Source organism: Babylonia areolata, chromosome 15 (assembly GCF_041734735.1).
Source record: "Babylonia areolata isolate BAREFJ2019XMU chromosome 15, ASM4173473v1, whole genome shotgun sequence".
NCBI classification, from domain to species: Eukaryota; Metazoa; Mollusca; class Gastropoda; order Neogastropoda; family Buccinidae; genus Babylonia; species Babylonia areolata.
In genome coordinates this window covers 13,148,854-13,167,608 of record NC_134890.1, presented here as the reverse complement: position 1 = coordinate 13,167,608, position 18,755 = coordinate 13,148,854, and the positions used below count along the sequence as shown (strand labels likewise).

At 45.6% G+C, this 18,755-nt stretch overlaps 3 protein-coding genes across 3 annotated transcripts in view; 1 reads left to right on the top strand and 2 right to left on the bottom strand.

Annotated features, from left to right (window-relative positions):
- The window catches only part of LOC143290184 (glycerophosphocholine cholinephosphodiesterase ENPP6-like), a 28,464-nt gene extending 21,371 nt beyond the window's left edge, over window positions 1-7,093 (top strand). The window contains exons 5-9 of the mRNA XM_076599498.1: window positions 616-791; window positions 2,206-2,322; window positions 4,883-5,023; window positions 6,203-6,302; window positions 6,646-7,093. Of these exons, the coding sequence (XP_076455613.1) occupies window positions 616-791; window positions 2,206-2,322; window positions 4,883-5,023; window positions 6,203-6,302; window positions 6,646-6,872 (761 nt within the window). The 3' untranslated portion in view covers window positions 6,873-7,093. The remainder of the gene's footprint in view (window positions 1-615; window positions 792-2,205; window positions 2,323-4,882; window positions 5,024-6,202; window positions 6,303-6,645) is intronic.
- A 69-nt stretch (window positions 7,094-7,162) lies between these two features.
- Window positions 7,163-9,688, bottom strand: LOC143290183 (uncharacterized). Its single transcript, XM_076599497.1, has one exon. It carries the CDS (start codon window positions 8,682-8,684, stop codon window positions 8,274-8,276), a length of 411 nt encoding a protein of 136 aa, XP_076455612.1. The 5' UTR covers window positions 8,685-9,688; the 3' UTR covers window positions 7,163-8,273.
- LOC143290182 (carbohydrate sulfotransferase 1-like) lies at window positions 9,689-14,811 on the bottom strand. Its single transcript, XM_076599496.1, has 3 exons — window positions 14,367-14,811; window positions 11,451-11,588; window positions 9,689-9,854 (listed from the first exon to the last, which is right to left on the bottom strand). The coding sequence occupies exons 1-3, from the start codon at window positions 14,561-14,563 to the stop codon at window positions 9,692-9,694; spliced, it is 498 nt and encodes a 165-aa protein (XP_076455611.1). The 5' UTR covers window positions 14,564-14,811; the 3' UTR covers window positions 9,689-9,691.
- Window positions 14,812-18,755: the final 3,944 nt, after the last annotated feature.

Here is an 18,755-nt window from a genome sequence, read left to right as displayed (position 1 = left end):
TCTCATGAAAAGATAACCCACTAAATTATCAATATTGGGTTATGCTTCTCTCTCGCTACATCTATCCCTGCATGTCAGTTTTTATGTCCGTCTGTTTCTCCACCCAGTCTTTTTTCTTTTCTTTTTTCTCCAACTCTTTTTTTTTTTTAATATAATTTTTTGCTTTCTCTATCCTCCTCCACATGTATGTGTGTATGTGTATTTCTATACATATGATTATCAATGTACATGATTATATGACCAATGTGCATACTTATAGGTTTTCCTATTTTTTTTTATCATTATGAATATTTTTGCTTTTTTTTTGTGTTTGTATTTTTCTTGTTTTTCAGTTTTTGCTCAGCGAACTGGATGTAAAAAAGCATTTGTGTTTATGCCTTTACCCTCTTAATTAAAATATAATTTCATTCATTAGTTCTCTCTCTCTCTCTCTCGCTCGCTCTCTCCGTGTGTGTGTGTGTGTGTGTGTGTGTGTGTGTGTGTGTGTGTGCGTGCGCGCGCGCGCTATATGAAATAAATTCTTGTATTATTGTGATACCGGCGGTTGCCGAAAAATGTCCACGTCTGTGATGTCATCACCAGGAAATGTGCAACTGATGCTGCATGCCTTTTCAGCCATCTACTTTGAACTGACGGACAAGTATGGACATATGTATGGGCCGTTTAGTCCTGAAGTGAATGGCGTCATCCGTGACCTTGACCTCATTGTATCTGACCTTATGGACCAGCTGTCTGACCCCGCGATGTCAGATGTCAACCTGATGGTGTTTTCCGACCATGGCATGACTAAGGTCAGAGATCAGAGTGTACACACTGTGTGTCGTGATTTAAACAATCAAACAAAAACAACAACAACAAAAAAGAAACAAAAACAAACAAAAAGACAACAAAACAACAACAACAACAACAAAAAACAAAAAAACAACAACAAAAAAACAACCAACAAAACAACAACAGCAAAACAAACAAACAACAACAACACAACAAAAACAACAAGAACACAACAACAAAAACACACACAAAAACATCGACAACAACACTTCCCAGCTGAAACTTGAAATAGACTTGTTCTTCTTCGTTCGTTGGCTGCAACTCCCACATTCACTCGTGTGTACACGAGTGGGCTTTTACGTGTATAACCGTTTTTACACCGCCATATAGGCAGCCATACTTCGCCTTAGGGGGTATGCATGCTCGGTATGTTCTTGTTTCCATAACCCACCGAACGCTGACATGAATTACAGGATCTGTAACGCGCGCATTTGATCGTCTGCTTGCGTATACACATGCAGGTCTGCACATATGTTGACCTGGGAGATCGGAAAAATCTCCACCCTTACCCACCAGGCGCCGTTACCGAGATTCGAACCCGGGACCCTCAGATTGAAAGTCCAACGCTTAGCCACTCGGCTATTGCGCCCGTCGTGAGATTGTCTACGATTGACACTTTGTTCTTGGAAGAAAAGGGAGCCACATCATACATTTCGTATAAAAAATTTTTCCCGTTCGCACACTATGAATAACCACATCCATAGCGCTTTTTGTTAATGAGATTATAATGTAAATAACTACCTATAAAGCACTTGTTTGTTGATAATATTAGAATATATATATATATTTTTTTAATAACCACCTACGAAGCACTAGTTTGTTAATGAGATTGGAATTGTTTTTGATAACGACTGACAAAGCTGTCGTTTTCTGGTGAGATCAGAGGATGAGTAAACTATCTACAATGCACTTGTTTGTTGATTGAGATGAGAATACATAGATGACCACCTATATAGTACTCGTTGGTTGAAGAGATTATAAATAAACACCTTCATGTCATTCACTTGATGATCAGAGTATAAATAACCACTTCCATAGCGCTTCATAGCGATCAATGTATTCAACGAAGTGTTCGATTTCTTTTTTTCTTTTCTTTTTTTTTGTGCTGTTGTTTTGCCTTGATGTTGTTGCTGTTTTGCGATATACTTTGATGGAATTAAAAAACGATATAGTTAAACTCCGAGTAAATTTGTATACGCCTTTGTTTGAATTGTTTTTCCATTAAAAAAAAAATCTTGGTTTGAGAGTGGATTTTTGCAATGTGTTTTCAGTGACAGCTCATGTCGCTTTCTGTGGAGGTTTTCATACGTTCCAGGTTTGACTCGTGTGTGTGTGTGTGTGTGTGTGTGTGTGTGTGTGTGTGTGTGTGTGCAGGTGAATCCCAGTCATGTGATAGACATCTCAGGAGTCCTGAACTCCTCAGAGGTGATTATCATTCTGGAAGGAGCAGCGCTGATCAGCATCTACACTATGCCTGGCATGGAGGAACAGGTGTGTGTGTGTGTGTGTGTGTGTGTGTGTGGTGTATGTGTGTTAGTGCGTGTGTGTGTGCGTAGTGTATGTGTGTGTGGTGTGTGTGTAGTGTGTGTGTGCTAGTGTGTGTGCAGTGTGTGTGTCTGTGTGTTAGTGTGTGTAGTGTGTGTGTGTGTGTGTGTGTTAGTGTGTTTGTGTGTTAGTGTGTTAGTGTGTGTGTGTGTGTGTGTGTGTGTGTGTGGTGTGTGTAGTGTGTGTGTGTGTGTGTGGGTGGGTGGTGGGTGGGTGGTGGAGGGAGTAGTGTGACACGGCAGGTGTTAGTGTTTGAGGGTGTGTGTGTGGTGGTGGTGGTGGGGGGGGGGGGCGGGTGCGGGGGGGTCGTAGGTGTAATGATGAGTGAGGTGGGTATATACCGTAAAGTACCTGGTGAACGTTCTCTGTCTGCCCACCCACCCTTCAACCCACCCCGAGTGTGGTATGTCCCCCTATCACACCACATCACACCATACCACATCACATCACATCACAGCACAGCACAGCACAGCACAGCACAGCACAGCACAGCACAGCACAGCACAGAAACGCGTCCGCCTAGGAAGCGAGAGAATCAGATTCGAACCACGGCTCAGCCGGCCGATATCCCCCCCACCCCTCCACTAGACCTTGAGTGGTGGTCTGGACGCTAGTCATTCGGATGAGACGATAAACCAAGGTCCCATGTGCAGCATGCACTTAGCGCACGTAAAAGAACCCACGGCAACAAAAGGGTTGTTCCTGGCAAAATTCTGTAGAAAAATCCACTTCGATGCGAAAAACAAATAAAACTGCACGCAGGAAGAAAAACCAAAAAACAAACAAACAAACAAAACAAAAAAAACCCCGAAAAATGGGTGGCGCTGTAGTGTAGCGACGCGCTCTCCCTGGGGAGAGCAGCCCGAATTTCACACAGAAATATCTGTTGTGATAAAAAGAAATGCAAATACAAATACAACCATAAGCGCCTGTACCCCGCTTCACACGTTTTTATTTTATTTTATTTTATTTTATTTCATTCTATTCTACTTTACGTCAAGACGTTGGACTGGGTGTTACCACCGACATGCACCAATTCACAGTGTTGTTGGCTGGGTTTGTTCCAATGTGCCTTTTATTTCCACTACCCCAGTGTGTGCCACTGAGCAGCATGGACTTTGAAATTTGTGCCCCTTGTACATGGAGAGAGTTACCACCCTTTATTGATCAACTCGCAGTGCTGTTTTCATAGATCTTCCTTCTGACCCCTCCCACGTGCATCGTTTGCTGTTTTTGAAATACTTCATTTCTCTCTCTCTCTCTTCTTTCTTTGTGTGTGTGTGTGTGTGTGTGTGTGTGTGTGTGTGTGTGTGTGCCTCGTGTCTATGTCTGCCTGTCTCTGTCTCTGTGTCCTCTGTCAAGTCTCCATGTCTGATTATCTCTTTCTGTGTCTGTGTATGTTTCTGTCTCTCTCTGTGTCTCTGTCTCTTTGTCTGTCTCTGTCCGTGACTCTCTCCGTCTCTCCCAGTCTCTGTCTCTGTATCTCTCTCTCTGTACTCGTCTGTCTGTATCTGTCTGTCGTCTCCGAGTCTCTCTCTGTCACTCCCCACCTTGTTTCTCATCCTCAGTTTTTTCCCACCACCGTTCTTTCTCACCCACTGGCTCCCTCTGTCTTAGAACAGTGATATTTAACTGTTTCTTTGACACTGTCAGTGTTGAGAGCCGCTCAAGCTGCCTGTATTGTGCTGTGCTGTGCTGTGCTGTGCTGTGTTGTACCGTGCTGTGCTGTACTGTATTGTGCTGTGCTGTACTGTGCTGTACTGTATTGTACTGTGCTGTACTGTGCTATACTGTGCTGTGCTGTATTGTACTGTGCTGTGCTGTATTGTGCTGTGCTGTACTGTATTGTACTGTGCTGTACTGTGCTATACTGTGCTGTGCTGTATTGTACTGTGCTGTGCTGTATTGTGCTGTGCTGTACTGTATTGTACTGTGCTGTACTGTGCTATACTGTGCTGTGCTGTATTGTACTGTGCTGTGCTGTATTGTGCTGTGCTGTACTGTGCTGTACTGTGCTATACTGTGCTGTGCTGTATTGTACTGTGCTGTGCTGTATTGTACCGTGCTGTGCTGTACTGTGCTGTGCTGCATCGTACCGTGCTGTGTTGTACTGTGCTGTGCTGTATTGTACTGTGCTGTGCTGTATTGTACCGTGCTGTGCTGTACTGTGCTGTGCTGCATCGTACCGTGCTGTGTTGTACTGTACTGTGCTGTGCTGTGCCTTGCTGTACTGTGCTGTGCTTTACTGTGCTGCACTAAACTGTACTGTATTGTGCTGTGCTGTACTATACTGTGCTGTGTTGTGCTGTACTGTATTGTGCTGTACTTTGCTGTGCTGTACTGTACTATACTGTGCTGTACTGTGGTGTGCTTTGCTGTACTGTATTGTGCTGTGCTGTACTGTACTGTATTGTGCTGTACTATATTGTGCTGTACTGTACTGTGCTGTACTGTATTATACTGTGCCGTACTGTACTATACTGAACTGTGTCTGTTCTGTGCCCAGGTCTACAAGAAACTGGAGGCCTTTCACCCCAACATGACCGTGTACCGAAAGAGTGACCTCCCTGAAAGGTGGCACTACAAGCACGGCCCCTACGTGGCGCCACTGACTGCCGTGGCTGATCCGGGCTTTTTCATTATGACGGTAAGAGATGCAGCACATGTCCACCGAATACTAATAATGGTCACATCAGACTTTAGCGTGAGAGAGGAGAGGTGTTGGTGGAGGGTTGTGGAGTGGGGAGGTGTGTGTGTGGGGAGAGGAGGGGGGGGGGGGTGAGAGCTTGGAGAGAGCCAGAGAGGGGGTAGTATGCCACACACACACACACACACACACACACACAAAAGCGATCTGATATTGTCGTCGTCATTTTATTTTCAAGATTGATATCAGCTCGTACCATACACATCCATGCAGCTGAAATCTCGTCATGAACCGTTTCAGTTGTGTGAAATGGAGTGACCAGCAATGATAGAATATTGTTAATTATTTGAATAGAATTAGAATAGATTAAATAATGTTCAGTCGACGGAGGAAAACGGCGCGCGCGCACGAGTGTGTGTGTGTGTGTGTGTGTGTGTGTTAGCGTCAGATTCTCTTCAAGCCGCCCTGTTATTGTGCATACATGACCTTATATGACTGTACCATTGCTAACAATAAGATACATTCGCCAAGTCGTGAACAAAAAAGTTAACAATTGTACTGTTAATCATATTGTTACTGTGCGTTGGGGTGTGCATAGTCCTTTTGTGTAGTCTCAGGTGTTGCTGGAGGTTGTTGTGGGCTGCTGCGCAAAGGAGTCAACTACTTCAGATCATTGATACGCTGAAAGGACAACAAATGTTTACATGATGACTCATGTGACCTCATTTAAGTAAATGACGTATTACATGGTTATGACGTAGAACGTGTGAGTAAAAAAAAAAGAAGAAAAAACAAGAAGATGTTAATATGCGCACACACACACACACAACGTCAGCGAAAAAAAGGCCAACGATTGTTTAATTTTTCTTGTTGGAAGAGGCTTTCTGTGTAATTTATTTCATGCAGCCAAGACAATTTGGTTAAACTTAAGTAATGTTGCAAAGATGAGCAACGTAGTCTGATCTGTCCTGAGGTTTAATACAAGAAAAATGCTATCTTCATTTATGTTGTGTTTCATATAGTTTGTATTCTGCCGGTTCAGTTCTGATAGTTATGTTAACTGTTTATGAAATACTATTGCTGTTATATAATATCCTCCATGCCCCAAAAGGGATGAAAGGACTAAATATTCTTGATTCTTGTGTGTGTGTGTGTGTGTGTGTGTGTGTGTGTGGTCAGGCACTGATGAAGCAGCGTGGCTACAATGTGACCGCGGGGACACACGGCTATGACAATGTCTACACGGACATGTTCGGCATCTTCTTGGCAAAGGGACCTGGTGAGTTGTAGCACACACACACACACACACACACACACACACACACACACACACAGAGGTTAAGACCAATACAGTGGTCGTGAGGGTCTGGGTTCGAATCCTGGTCTCACCCTCTTCCCCACGTGTTACCACCAGGCCGCAACTCCACAGGGTGGTTGTGCGCGCGCCGGCGCGTGTGTGTGTGTGTGTGTGTGTGTGTGATAGACGTACGTGTGTGTGAGTAGTGTGTGCACGAGTGTGCCTCTGTGTGTGTGTGTGTGTGTGTGTGTGTGTGTGTGTGTGAACCTCGCGCGCGCGCGCGCACGCACGTGTTTTGAGTGTTCGTTCACTCCTTCTGTTCCAGCTTTCCGAGCTGGGCAGGAAGTGCAGAAACTGCGAACCGTGGATCTGTACCAGGTCATGTGTCAAATCCTGAGCGTGCGACCTTCACCCCACAACGGCACGCGCTCTGACGTCACTCCTCTGCTGGCAAAGCATCAGGGCAGCAGCTCGGCGTCAGCCTTGACCTTGGGGGCTGGGGTCATGCTGTGTTCTCTGCTTCATGGCTTTGTCGGTGTGACACTGATGTGATGATGCACCTTTTCTGCTTTACTTGCAGCTTTGGCTGTTCAACCTTCAGAGTTTATATTTACATGATCCAACTTTCACTTCTCTAAGACTTTAGGTGTGATCCAAAAATTCGGAGTTTGCATTTGACGTCGAGAATTGTCAGTTTATTAACCGTAATTTTTTTTTTCTCAGTTAAAGTGCTTGTAGTGTGCACGTTTAATTAAACTTCCCTGTTTACTGTCTGCGTGTTGTTCAGGTAAACGGATAAACGGTGTTGCTCAGATATATATATATATATATATATATATATATATATATTTTTTTTTTTTAATTTTTTTTTTACTGAAAATATACACACGAAGGAATACAACCCTATCTTGTTCGGTCATCAACGTACTATACGCACTGCAGACGTGCACTGGAACTGACGGATTTTCTTAAGTTCTGTATGCGAATTTGCTTATTTTTCCAGCCTTTCTATAATAATAATAATAATAATAATAATAATGGACATTTATATAGCGCATTTCTCCAGAAATATTGCTCATTTCATTCCCCACTCCCTGCCTCCCCATCAATACTCCCCTCCAATCCCGGCTCTACACCCACTCGCACACACGCACACACGTGAAAAACTGACGCAACTGAACGTTGGAAACTACTTACCCACCTATGACGACCTCCAGAAAACGCATCCCTGCAACATGCACCCAGGCACACGAACTAACGCACGGACACACACCAACACACCCCACACACAGACGGCAAACAGCCTCTCCACAACAAAACATGCACCCAAAACCAGATCACACCAAGATTTAAAGAAAAACAACCCAGCAAACAACAACAATGGAAAAAAAAACACCCAAAAACTGCTGTTAGTGATGTTTGAAAAGGTGTGTTTTCAGAGCAAACTGAAGAGATTTCAGCGAGACAGAATGACGCAATTTTTTGGGGGTAATTTGTTCCACAATGACAGAGCCAGGAAATAAAAAGATCTGGTGGGTAAAGGGTGGAGATTTTTTTCCGATCTCCCAGGTCAACATATGTGCAGACCTGCTAGTGGCTGAACCCATTCGTGTGTATTCGCAAGCAGAAGATCAAATACGCACGTTAAAAATTCCGTAATCTATGTCAGCGTTCGGTGGATTATGGAAACAAGAGTATACCCAGCATGCACCCCCCCGAAAACGGAGTATGGCTGCATACACGGCGGGGGTAAAAACAGTCATACACGTAAAAGCCCACTGTGTATACGAGCGAACGTGGGAGTTGCAGCCCATGAACGAAGAAGAAGAAGCAGATGGAGCAGAAGAAGAAGCAGAAGATAAAACAAACCAAGCGAAAAACAAAACCATTTCGTTCACACCCACAAGCCTGGCACTCTGGAATATTCCAGAAAGGCTGAAACATTCAGATCCCTCAACCTCTCCGTCGTGGAGAGCGGCAGGAAGCCCATCCTCTGGTACACCTCCTCGCAGTTCTCGTCGATCGTTCTGTAGAAGTCAGAGACCCTGCAGTCCTCCACAGGCTGGCCGTTCTCTTAGAGCTGCTCCGGGTGGTACAGTACCGACACCTTACGGGCAACCCGGCAGATGTGATGCTCCACACATAGTGACGCAGCTCTTCATCCATGTCGAGACCAGCGAAGGCCAAAACCTTTTGGGTCATTAGGAGAGGATCCTTAGCCAGGTCTTCGTAGCGGATGCTGAGGACCCGACCAGGGAAGAGGGTTTTCATCTTCTCCGCCTGCTGCAGGTCCGCCAGCACCCTCTGACAGAAGTGTTTCGAGGTCTCGTTCAATGGGTGGGTAGTGAAGGTCTTCATCGCCATCTTCTGAGATCGGAGAGTTGGCCGAGGGTCTCGTACCAGGTGGATGACCTGCAGAGTTTCACTTTCAGTTTCAGTAGCTCAAGGAGGCGTCACTGCGTTCGGACAAATCCATATACGCTACACCACATCTGCCAAGCAGATGCCTGACCAGCAGCGTAACCCAACGCGCTTAGTCAGGCCTTGAGGAAAAAAAGAAAAGAAAAAAAAAAGAGAAAAAAGGTGAATAAATAATACCTGCAGAATGAAAGCAAAGAGACACTGTGTGCCGTTATTGCCTGCTATGGTGCAGTGCAGACCCTGTTTGAAGTGGAGGATCGGATAAAGAAAAGAAAAGAAAAGCGCACCAGTACTTATCTATTATCCCCGGAATTCAGAATACAGTATACTTTATTACCTTAACTCTCTCCATACGAACGGCGAAAGAGACGACGTTAACAGCGTTTCACCCCAATTACCACAATCAAAATATTGCAAGCGGAAGGCTCTTATACTGAAGAGGTGAATGTTGACAAAGATACCACAATTCTGACGACGGAAGCTAAAGATTGGGTCATTCAGACACCCACTGGACATCCGAGGGGTCTGTGTAGAGGAGAAGAGAGGACTGGCCGTACTGAGTGAGTTAATGAGAGAAATCAATTTGCAGTGTATAACACAGAAACAACACTCGTGAGAATCACAGTAATTCACTATGTTTACATAAAAGACATGGGACGCACAAACATATCACACACACACACACACACACACACACACACACGATCACACTTAATAGATGGGTACAAAACAGCATGGTAAATTAAACATAGACATCATAATGATAATATGCTATCCAACAGAAAAAAAAAAATCACGTCAAATCACGCACACATACACTCTGGCTTAATATTATGGAGTCGCATAATTAATCATTAATCCTCGTTGCTGTGTTACTAGTTAATTGACTTTGGAAGAAAAAAAAAAAGCATTATGTTTAGAGAGTTTTGTCTTGTCTTGTCTTGTCTTGTCTAACCTACCTTAATCCTAGGATCCTCAGCCATCAGTGTTGTGGTCTGTGCCATGCTGAAGCGGATAGTCTTGACCACAGTGACGTCAGCATGGCGACAGGTCTGGAAGAGCAGAGGCAGACAGTCCCGAAGACCATCATTGCGCTTTACGCAGTCATAGAACCTGATTGGTGTGGACAGCAACAGCATGTAGCTAGGCGTGTTTTTAGTGAGCGGGAAACTGAATTAATAACGGCAAACATCAACAAACATCAATAAACCAAGTAACAAACAAACAAAAAAGTTTGTCAGTTCTTTATTGGTCGATATCTTTGAAGGTGGAGAACAGTTGGAATCTATCTTTAAAAAAACAACAAAAACACCTTTTTTTTTTTGAGAACTTATTTTTATTCAGTTCACATTTACAAGGTGGTAAGCAATTACATTCATTTGTCTTTTTTTTAATTAAGAAAAAAAAGGTTTTAAACAACTGGGGCATTTCATGTATGTGTGGGACTCGATTACACAAAATAGGTTAACATACTGAATGCAGTAATAACATTTCTTTTTTTTCTTTTTTCTTTCTTTTCTTTTTTAATACTCATCTGTGCTAGCCGCTTCTACTTTGAGGATCGCCTGTCTGCCACTCTGTACTTCCTGCCTGACTTTATCTCTGTCTGCCTGGTACTCTGTCTCTCTTTCTCTGTGTGTGTCTCTTTCTCTCTCTCTCTCTCTCACACACACACACACTCAAACATTCGCGCGTGTACCCCCACCCACCACACACGTACAGTATACACGCACGATCTCTCTCTCTCTCTCCCCCTAATTTACTTCCGGATGTAATGTAGCAACCCGTCATATACCATGACAAAGAAATTGAGACAAAAATGAATGGGAAACAAAAACAAAGAAAAGCAAAACAAACATACAAAACAACAACAACAACAAAAGCACAAACAGAAACCCCAACAACAACAAAACAAAACAACGACAACAAAAAACAAGAGCAAAACACACACACACACACACACACACACACACACACACACAAAACAAAGCAGTTCTACCTGACAGCACCAGAAGCAAAAGACAATAACTGGAAACAGTTTTGAAAGGTACTGCACTGTGACAAAACACTGGCCGAGTTCTGGCAATGTTATCGTCACAGAAGGAATATCCAGCACAACAACCACCCCAGATATGTTCGACAGTGAGCTTAAAACAAACGACTGAAGAAAGAATGTCCGCTCTGTTCAAACGCTTCATACAATAACATCTAATGCTCTCTCTCTCTCTCTCTCTCTCTCTCTCTCTCTCTCTCTCTCTCTCTATATATATATATATATATATATATATCTAAACTTGATAATAATGATAATGATAATAAAAGAATGTGGATAAAATAAATCAAAGTCCTCATCTGGCAAACAGGATTCGCATTATTGAAAATCTGAATGGAGCAACAGCAAAATACAAGAACGACGATACTGCCCTTAGCGGCAGAGTTCGCTACTCCGAAGGATACAGCAGTGACTCATGTCCCGACTATTTGGAGCTAGAATTTGATTGTAGTGGCGAGAGTGTCTTGCCCAGTGATTTAATAGTAATAGCGTGATGATATATAGTGATATTATAACACAACAACAACAACAACAACAACAGCAAAATGAACAGCACCACCTTCACCACGAGCCGTCTTCTTGTCCACTCACCCACCTAATTTCGTCTAATATCACTTATAGTGAAAAGACGTTAAACTAAAGAACGAACAACCCACCTAATTGTGGACGGGCTCCTCGCCATGAATTTCTGGCGCAAGGTCAAAAAGTCCACGGAGTAGAAATCACAGGCCAGGAAAGATTTCAGGTAGGCACCTGGCAGCGTGGAGCTGAACCACCTGTTTGGCACTAGATGTCTGGAACCGGTGTAACAGCTTATTCGTAACCACCTCGCTGAATTTTTCCCCCCGGGGGTCAAATTTTGCTAGTCACCACAATGATTAAATTGTAGCATGATTTATAAAGAGTATTTATTTATGTACGCTTATAGTTGACTTCATCACGTTTTTGCGCCTTATACATATTGTTAGTAGTGGTAGTAGTTTTTTTTTTTAATGTATTTATCTATTATTTATTCACCCTTTTTTTTCATTTTTTTTTCAAGGCCTGACTAAGCGCGTTGGGTTACGCTGCTGGTCAGGCATCTGCTTGGCAGATGTGGTGTAGCATATATGGATTTGTCCGAACACAGTGACGCCTCCTTGAGCTACTGAAACTGAAAGTGAAACTCTGCAGGTCATCCACCTGGTACGAGACCCTCGGCCAACTCTCCGATCTCAGAAGATGGCGATGAAGACCAGTGACGCCTCCTTGAGCTACTGAAACTGAAACTTATAAAAGAGTGTGTTGTGAACAAAACACCGCGCGACGCAAAGCAATACCATGCCCAGCTCTGCCATACCATTTCGTGCCAATAATGATCATACTCTATAGTCATGATTTATTGCCATGGGATACAATATCATCTATGGCAGTACAAACAAATGCAATACAACGCAACGCAAAGTAATGAACGCAACACAACACTGACGACACAAAACAACACAGAAAGGCAAACGCGAGAAAACACACTGCAATACACCCCACACATCCTCGCCACATCCCCACCACACCGCCCCACCGCACTTTTCAACACAATACACAACACACACCACCACACAACACCCCATCATACCACACCCCACTTAGACACCCTACCCTAACATCACACCACACCCAAGCACAACACACCACACCACACCCCGTCACACCACACCCCATCACATCACACCCCGTCACACCACAACCCGTCACACCCCATCACACCACACCACAGCACACCCTGTCACATCACACCCGATCACACCACACCCGATCACATCACACCCCGTCACACCACACCACACCACACCCCATCACACCACACCATTCACATCACACCCCATCACACCACACCACATCCCATCACACCACACCCCATCACACCACACCCCATCACACCACACCACACCCTATCACACCACACCACACCCCATCACACCACACCACACCCCGTCACACCACACCCCGCCACACCCCATCACACCACACCATCACACCACACACCCGTCACGCCACACCCCGTCACACCACACCCCGTCACACCACACCCGATCACATCACACCCCGTCACACCACACCCCGTCACACCACACCACACCCCGTCACACCACACCCCATCACACCACACCCCGTCACACCACACCCCGTCACACCACACCACACCCCATCACACCACACCCCATCACACCACACCCCGTCACACCACACCACACCCCGTCACACCACACCCCATCACACCACACCCCGTCACACCACACCCGATCACATCACACCCCGTCACACCACAACCCGTCACCGTGACACCACACCACACCCTATCACACCACACCACATCACACCACACCCCATCACACCACACCACATCCCGTCACACCACACCCGATCACATCACACCCCGTCACACCACAACCCGTCACCGTGACACCACACCACACCCTATCACACCACACCACATCACACCACACCCCATCACACCACACCACACCCGTCACACCCCATCCCACTACACCCCGCCACACCACACCTCATCACACCACATTACACCCCATCACACCACACCCCGTCACACCACACCCCATCACACCACACCCCGTCACACTACACCCCATCACACCACACCACGTCACACCACACCACACCCCGTCACACCACACCCAGTCACACCACACCCCGACACACCACACCCCGTCACACCACACCCAGTCACACCACACGCCATCACACCACACCCCATCACATCGCACCCCGTCACAGCACACCCCGTCACACCACACCCCGTCACACCACACCACACCCCATCATACCACACCCGTCACACCACACCCTGTCACACCCCGTCACACCACACCCCGTCACACCACACCCCATCACACCCCATCAAACCACACCTCGTCAAACCCCATCACACCACACCCCGTCACACCACACCATTCACATCACACCACACCACACCATCACACCACACCCCATCATACCACATCCCGTCACAGTACACCCCATCACACCACACCCCGTCACACCACACCACACCCCATCACACTATCACACCGTCACACCACACCCCGTCACACCACACCCCATCACATCACACCATCACAGCACACCCCGTCACACCACACCGCACCCCATCACACCACACTACACCACACCTTATCACACCACACCCCGTCACACCACACCACACCCCATCACACCACACCCCACCCCACCCCATCACACCACACCCCGTCACACCACACCCCAACACATCACACCACACCCCATCACACCATCACAGCACACCCTGTCACACCACACCACACCACACCCCATCACACCACACTACACCACACCCCATCACACCACATCCCATCACACCATTACACCACACCCCATCACACCACACCACACCACATCCCATCACACCATTACACCACACCCCGTCACACCACACCCCATCACACCACACCCCGTCACACCACACCCCATCACACCACACCCCGTCACACCACACCCCAACACCACATCACACCCCTTACCACACCCTACCACACACGGTTCCATGTGTTACTCACATGCGTGTTCTGTTCAAGAGCACCACAGACTTTGCCTTCTTAGACAGTTCCATTAAGGACCAGAGGGGCTCAAACACGTAGAACGTCTTCCGGTTGTGGCTAAATAGGTCACCCGTGAAAGAGGACCCACTGCGCATGTAGGTCACGATGATCACTTTGGCTTGGATGTCAGATTTGGTGGACACCTCTGGAGTCATATTAAAAAAAAAAAAAAAAAAAAGAAAAGAAAAGAAAAAAAGAAAGATTTTAGAAAGAAGTGCACTCAAACCGTGTAGAGCTCAGTCTCAGTGTCTTTTTCTCGTGTCTTTCTCGGTGTGTGCAACTCTTGTGAATCTCTTTCTGCTTCCCCACTTGTTCCTTTTTATGTTGGTGTCTACAACGAGCCTGTGATTGCACACATTAATTTCCATGTAGATTAATAAAGTGTTTTTGAAATTCGGAATTGAATTGCAACCCCCCCCCCCCCCCAACACACACACACACACCATCCCCCGAAAACGTAGTGTGGCCGCCTTCATGACGGGGTAAATAAACAAAACGGTCATACACGTAAAGTGTTACATGTCTGTCTGAGTGCGCATGTGTGCGTGCCTGAAATTTAATTGAATGGCACAGGAAACGAATGCCGTGAGCTGTTTTGATGGCCAGGACTTCAGCTCTGAAATTGGAGCAGAGCTTTCGTCCAGGGAGTGCGATGCTGCTGTGCTCTCCATCGGGAAATCTGACGTAGACACCACTGCCTCCGTTGTGTGTGGCTTCCTCCGCTGATCCGTCCGTGTATACATGGGTCCAGGAGCTGGCTGGGTAGGACTCCTCTATCATGGCCAGAGTCAGGATCTTGAGAGTGGCTGGTTGCTGGTCTTTGGTGGTGATGCCAGGAACTCTGAGGCTGATGGTGGCCTCTATCTCTTGGTCAAGCCTCCAGTCAGGCAAGGCAAGGTCAGTGCAAGACTCCCCTTTTGCCGCCAGAACATCGCTGTGCTGTGCTCTAAGTGCTTTATACTGGTGAACGGAATTCCTCTCCTCCTGTGGAAAGCCCCTTGGCAGCATCTCCATCTTCACTGACTCCATGTCCACACTCCAGGCCCTTGACTCCCCTGATCCTGGTCCACTTATCCAGTCCCTTAAAGCCTCCCTCACAACCCTTACCCAAACAGCCCCAACGACCCTCCAGTGGGTGCCTGCACATGTAGGCCTCCCAGGCAACGAACGTGCAGACCACCTCGCTAAGGAAGGAAGCCAGCTCACACAGCCAACTATTCCTGCCACATATGAGGAAACAAAAACTCTCCTCCGCAGCAGATTCCGAAGAGGCTGGGTCACCCTGAACGGAGGCTACCAGGCACACCAAGATCCCATCAGGACACTGGAGAGAAGACACCAGACTACCATCTACCGCCTTCGCACAGGACACTGCGGCCTCCGAGCACACCTGAAGAGGATTGGAGTGGCAGCCACATCCCTATGTGATTGCAGCCAGGCTGACCAGACCCTATCCCATATTCTCCAAGAATGCCCCCTGTATGAGAAGATGCGGCAGCAGTCCTGGCCTGGGGGTGCTGATCTCAACACCAAGCTCTGGGGGACGGCAGCCGATCTTCACCGGACGTCCGAGTTTGTGGCATCCCTCGGACTTCGACCCTGACTGCGTAGCTGTCGAACGCAAAGAAGAAGAAGAAGAATGCCGTGAGCGCCCAATGGCAGCCGTCAGTAGGCTCTACCCAGGTAGGCAGCCTGTTGTGCAAATGACCCCGAGTTTGTAAAGCGCTCAGAGGATAGGCGAGTATCCATATCAAAATAAACAAGGCCTTCAAGACTCACTTGTGATACACTTAAAAAAAAATCCAAGCTTTTTATGTATTGAGTATAATTTCAAATGTAATGTTTAAGATGAGAAAGATCAGTTTAAAGCGAATTAAGTCCCCTAGCATTAATTACAGAGTAATTTCCCTTTTTTACTATCTGCACCAAAACGTTTGCAAAATAAATAAAACTTCCATGCTTAGCAAAAGAAGTTCCTGTTTGAACAAAAAATGATAGTAATGACTGCTCTTGTTGTTGGGTCAGAATATCAGATCAAAGTGCCAAGTTTAGAGAATACAAAAAATATAAATATAACAGTAAATGCAGTTTGCATATAATTAGGCTTCTTTTTTATTTTTTTTGTGCCCATCCCAGAGGTGCAATATTGTTTTAAACAAGATGACTGGAAAGAACTGAATTTTTCCTATTTTTATGCCTAATTTGGTGTCAACTGACAAAGTATTTGCAGAGAAAATGCCAATGTTAAAGTTTACCACAGACACACAGACACACAGACACAGACACAGACACACACACACACACACACACACACAGACAACCGAACACCGGGCTAAAACATAGACTCACTTTGTTTACACAAGTGAGTCAAAAATCAATTCAATCGCACGTGAACCAAGAAGGCTTTGCCTCTTGCTGTTTCAATGATTGTTAATGGTAATACTACGACCCAACTCTCTGTTTGTATCACAGATTGACATAAGCTTACAGTGTGGTCAACAGCAGAGTGAGAGCTGTATGATCAATGGTTTCTCCATTGCAGTGGGAAGGCATTTACAGCTTAGTCTTTTGTGAAGGACTATGACTCTCAAACTAGGAGTATCAGTATCAGTATCGGTAGCTCAAAGAGGCGTCACTGCGTTCGGACACATCCATATACACTACACCACATCTGCCAAGCAGATGCCTGACCAGCAGCGTAACCCAACGCGCTTAGTCAGGCCTTGAGAAAAACACACACAAAAAACCCCCACAAAAAACCCCAACAAAACAAACAAACAAAAAATAAAAATAAAATAAATAAATAAATAAATAAATAAATGAATAAAATAAAAAGAAATAGGTAAATAAATAAATAAATAATAGATAAATGCATAAAAAAAACTACTACTAATAATGATAATATTTATAAGGTGCAAAAACTTGATGAAGTCAACTGTAAGCGTACAAAAAAACAAAAACAAAAACGAAAAACAAAAAACAAAACAAACAAACAAAAAAAAAGACTAGGAGGCAAAACTGCACTGGCTCTTAGTGCTGCAGCCTTGGAGGCAAGTTGGCCTTTGGAACCATCCCAACGCCATCTTTCCTAAAAACCCTCTTGGCCGATAGAGTAGGGATATAACTTGGGCAAGACACTCCACTATAATAAAATTCTAGCCCAGATAGTCGGGACATCAGTTGCTGCCTCTGCTGTTCTGATGGGTCATGGTCGGACACGACTGATCATATCATACATTGGTAATACTGCCGGGCAGTATTAGCACTATTAATAGCACATGTTGTTGCTACTAAATTCCCCTAAAGCTCACCTGTCGATTCGTTCCTGTAGTTCACACCACGCTGCCCTGCTGGCGTTTTGTCGACCCTGACCTTGGCGGGGAATGGGAGCCATTGCCGGCTGTTTGGATACTCTGAAACCAGATCAGGTAGAACCGACTCAACATTTTACGCCTGGCCGCTCTCTTCTTCTTCTTCTTCGTTCGTGGGCTGCAACTCCCACGTTCACTCGTATGTAAATTAGTGGGCTTTTACGGGTATGACCGTTTTTACCCCGCCATGTAGGCAGCTATCACACGACGAAAAATTCGATTGGAATTCTACCCTACGTGGTGTTACACTAAATGGAATTGTGGATTCGTCTTCACTATCACAGACGAAAAATTCACGGGTTTACTATCCGACACGAAAGGTTTCGTGAATTATACCCTATAACAGTGTGAGTGATTGGTTGTTCTAAAGAAGGAAGCTTTGTTCTTCAGTTAACTTCTGCTTGGTAGGCAACGACATTAATTTATAGACTAAAACGACAACCCAACAACACACACACAACGGCAACGAAACGGTTGCCCTCTGGAAAATTTCTGTAAAGTAAATCCGCTCTGATATAAGATCATATGCATGCACTCAAGACCTGACTAAGCGCGTTGGGTTATGCTGCTGGTCAAGCATCTGCCTAGCACATACGGTGTAGCTTGTATGGTTTAATCCGAACGCAGCGACGCCTTCTTCAGAAACTGAAACTGAAACTCAAGACACCGCACCATCTTTATGAAATCGGTCGACATTCATCATATGGCGATAAAAGCGACTATTTGTGATTATATCAAAACAATTGCTGTTAATCTTTATGAGGCAAAGAATGTCAAGCTACATAGCATATGTGTGTGTGTGTGTGTTGTGCGTGTGTGTGTGTGTGTGTGTGTGTGTGTGTGCGTGTGTGTGTATGCGTACGTGCGTGCGTTTCTTGCATAAAAAAAACAGAACATGTACACTGTTGACTTCGCACGCACACAGACGGGAGAACCACACCTTGAATCATTCCGTTGATAGCGAAGAGGAGAAGGG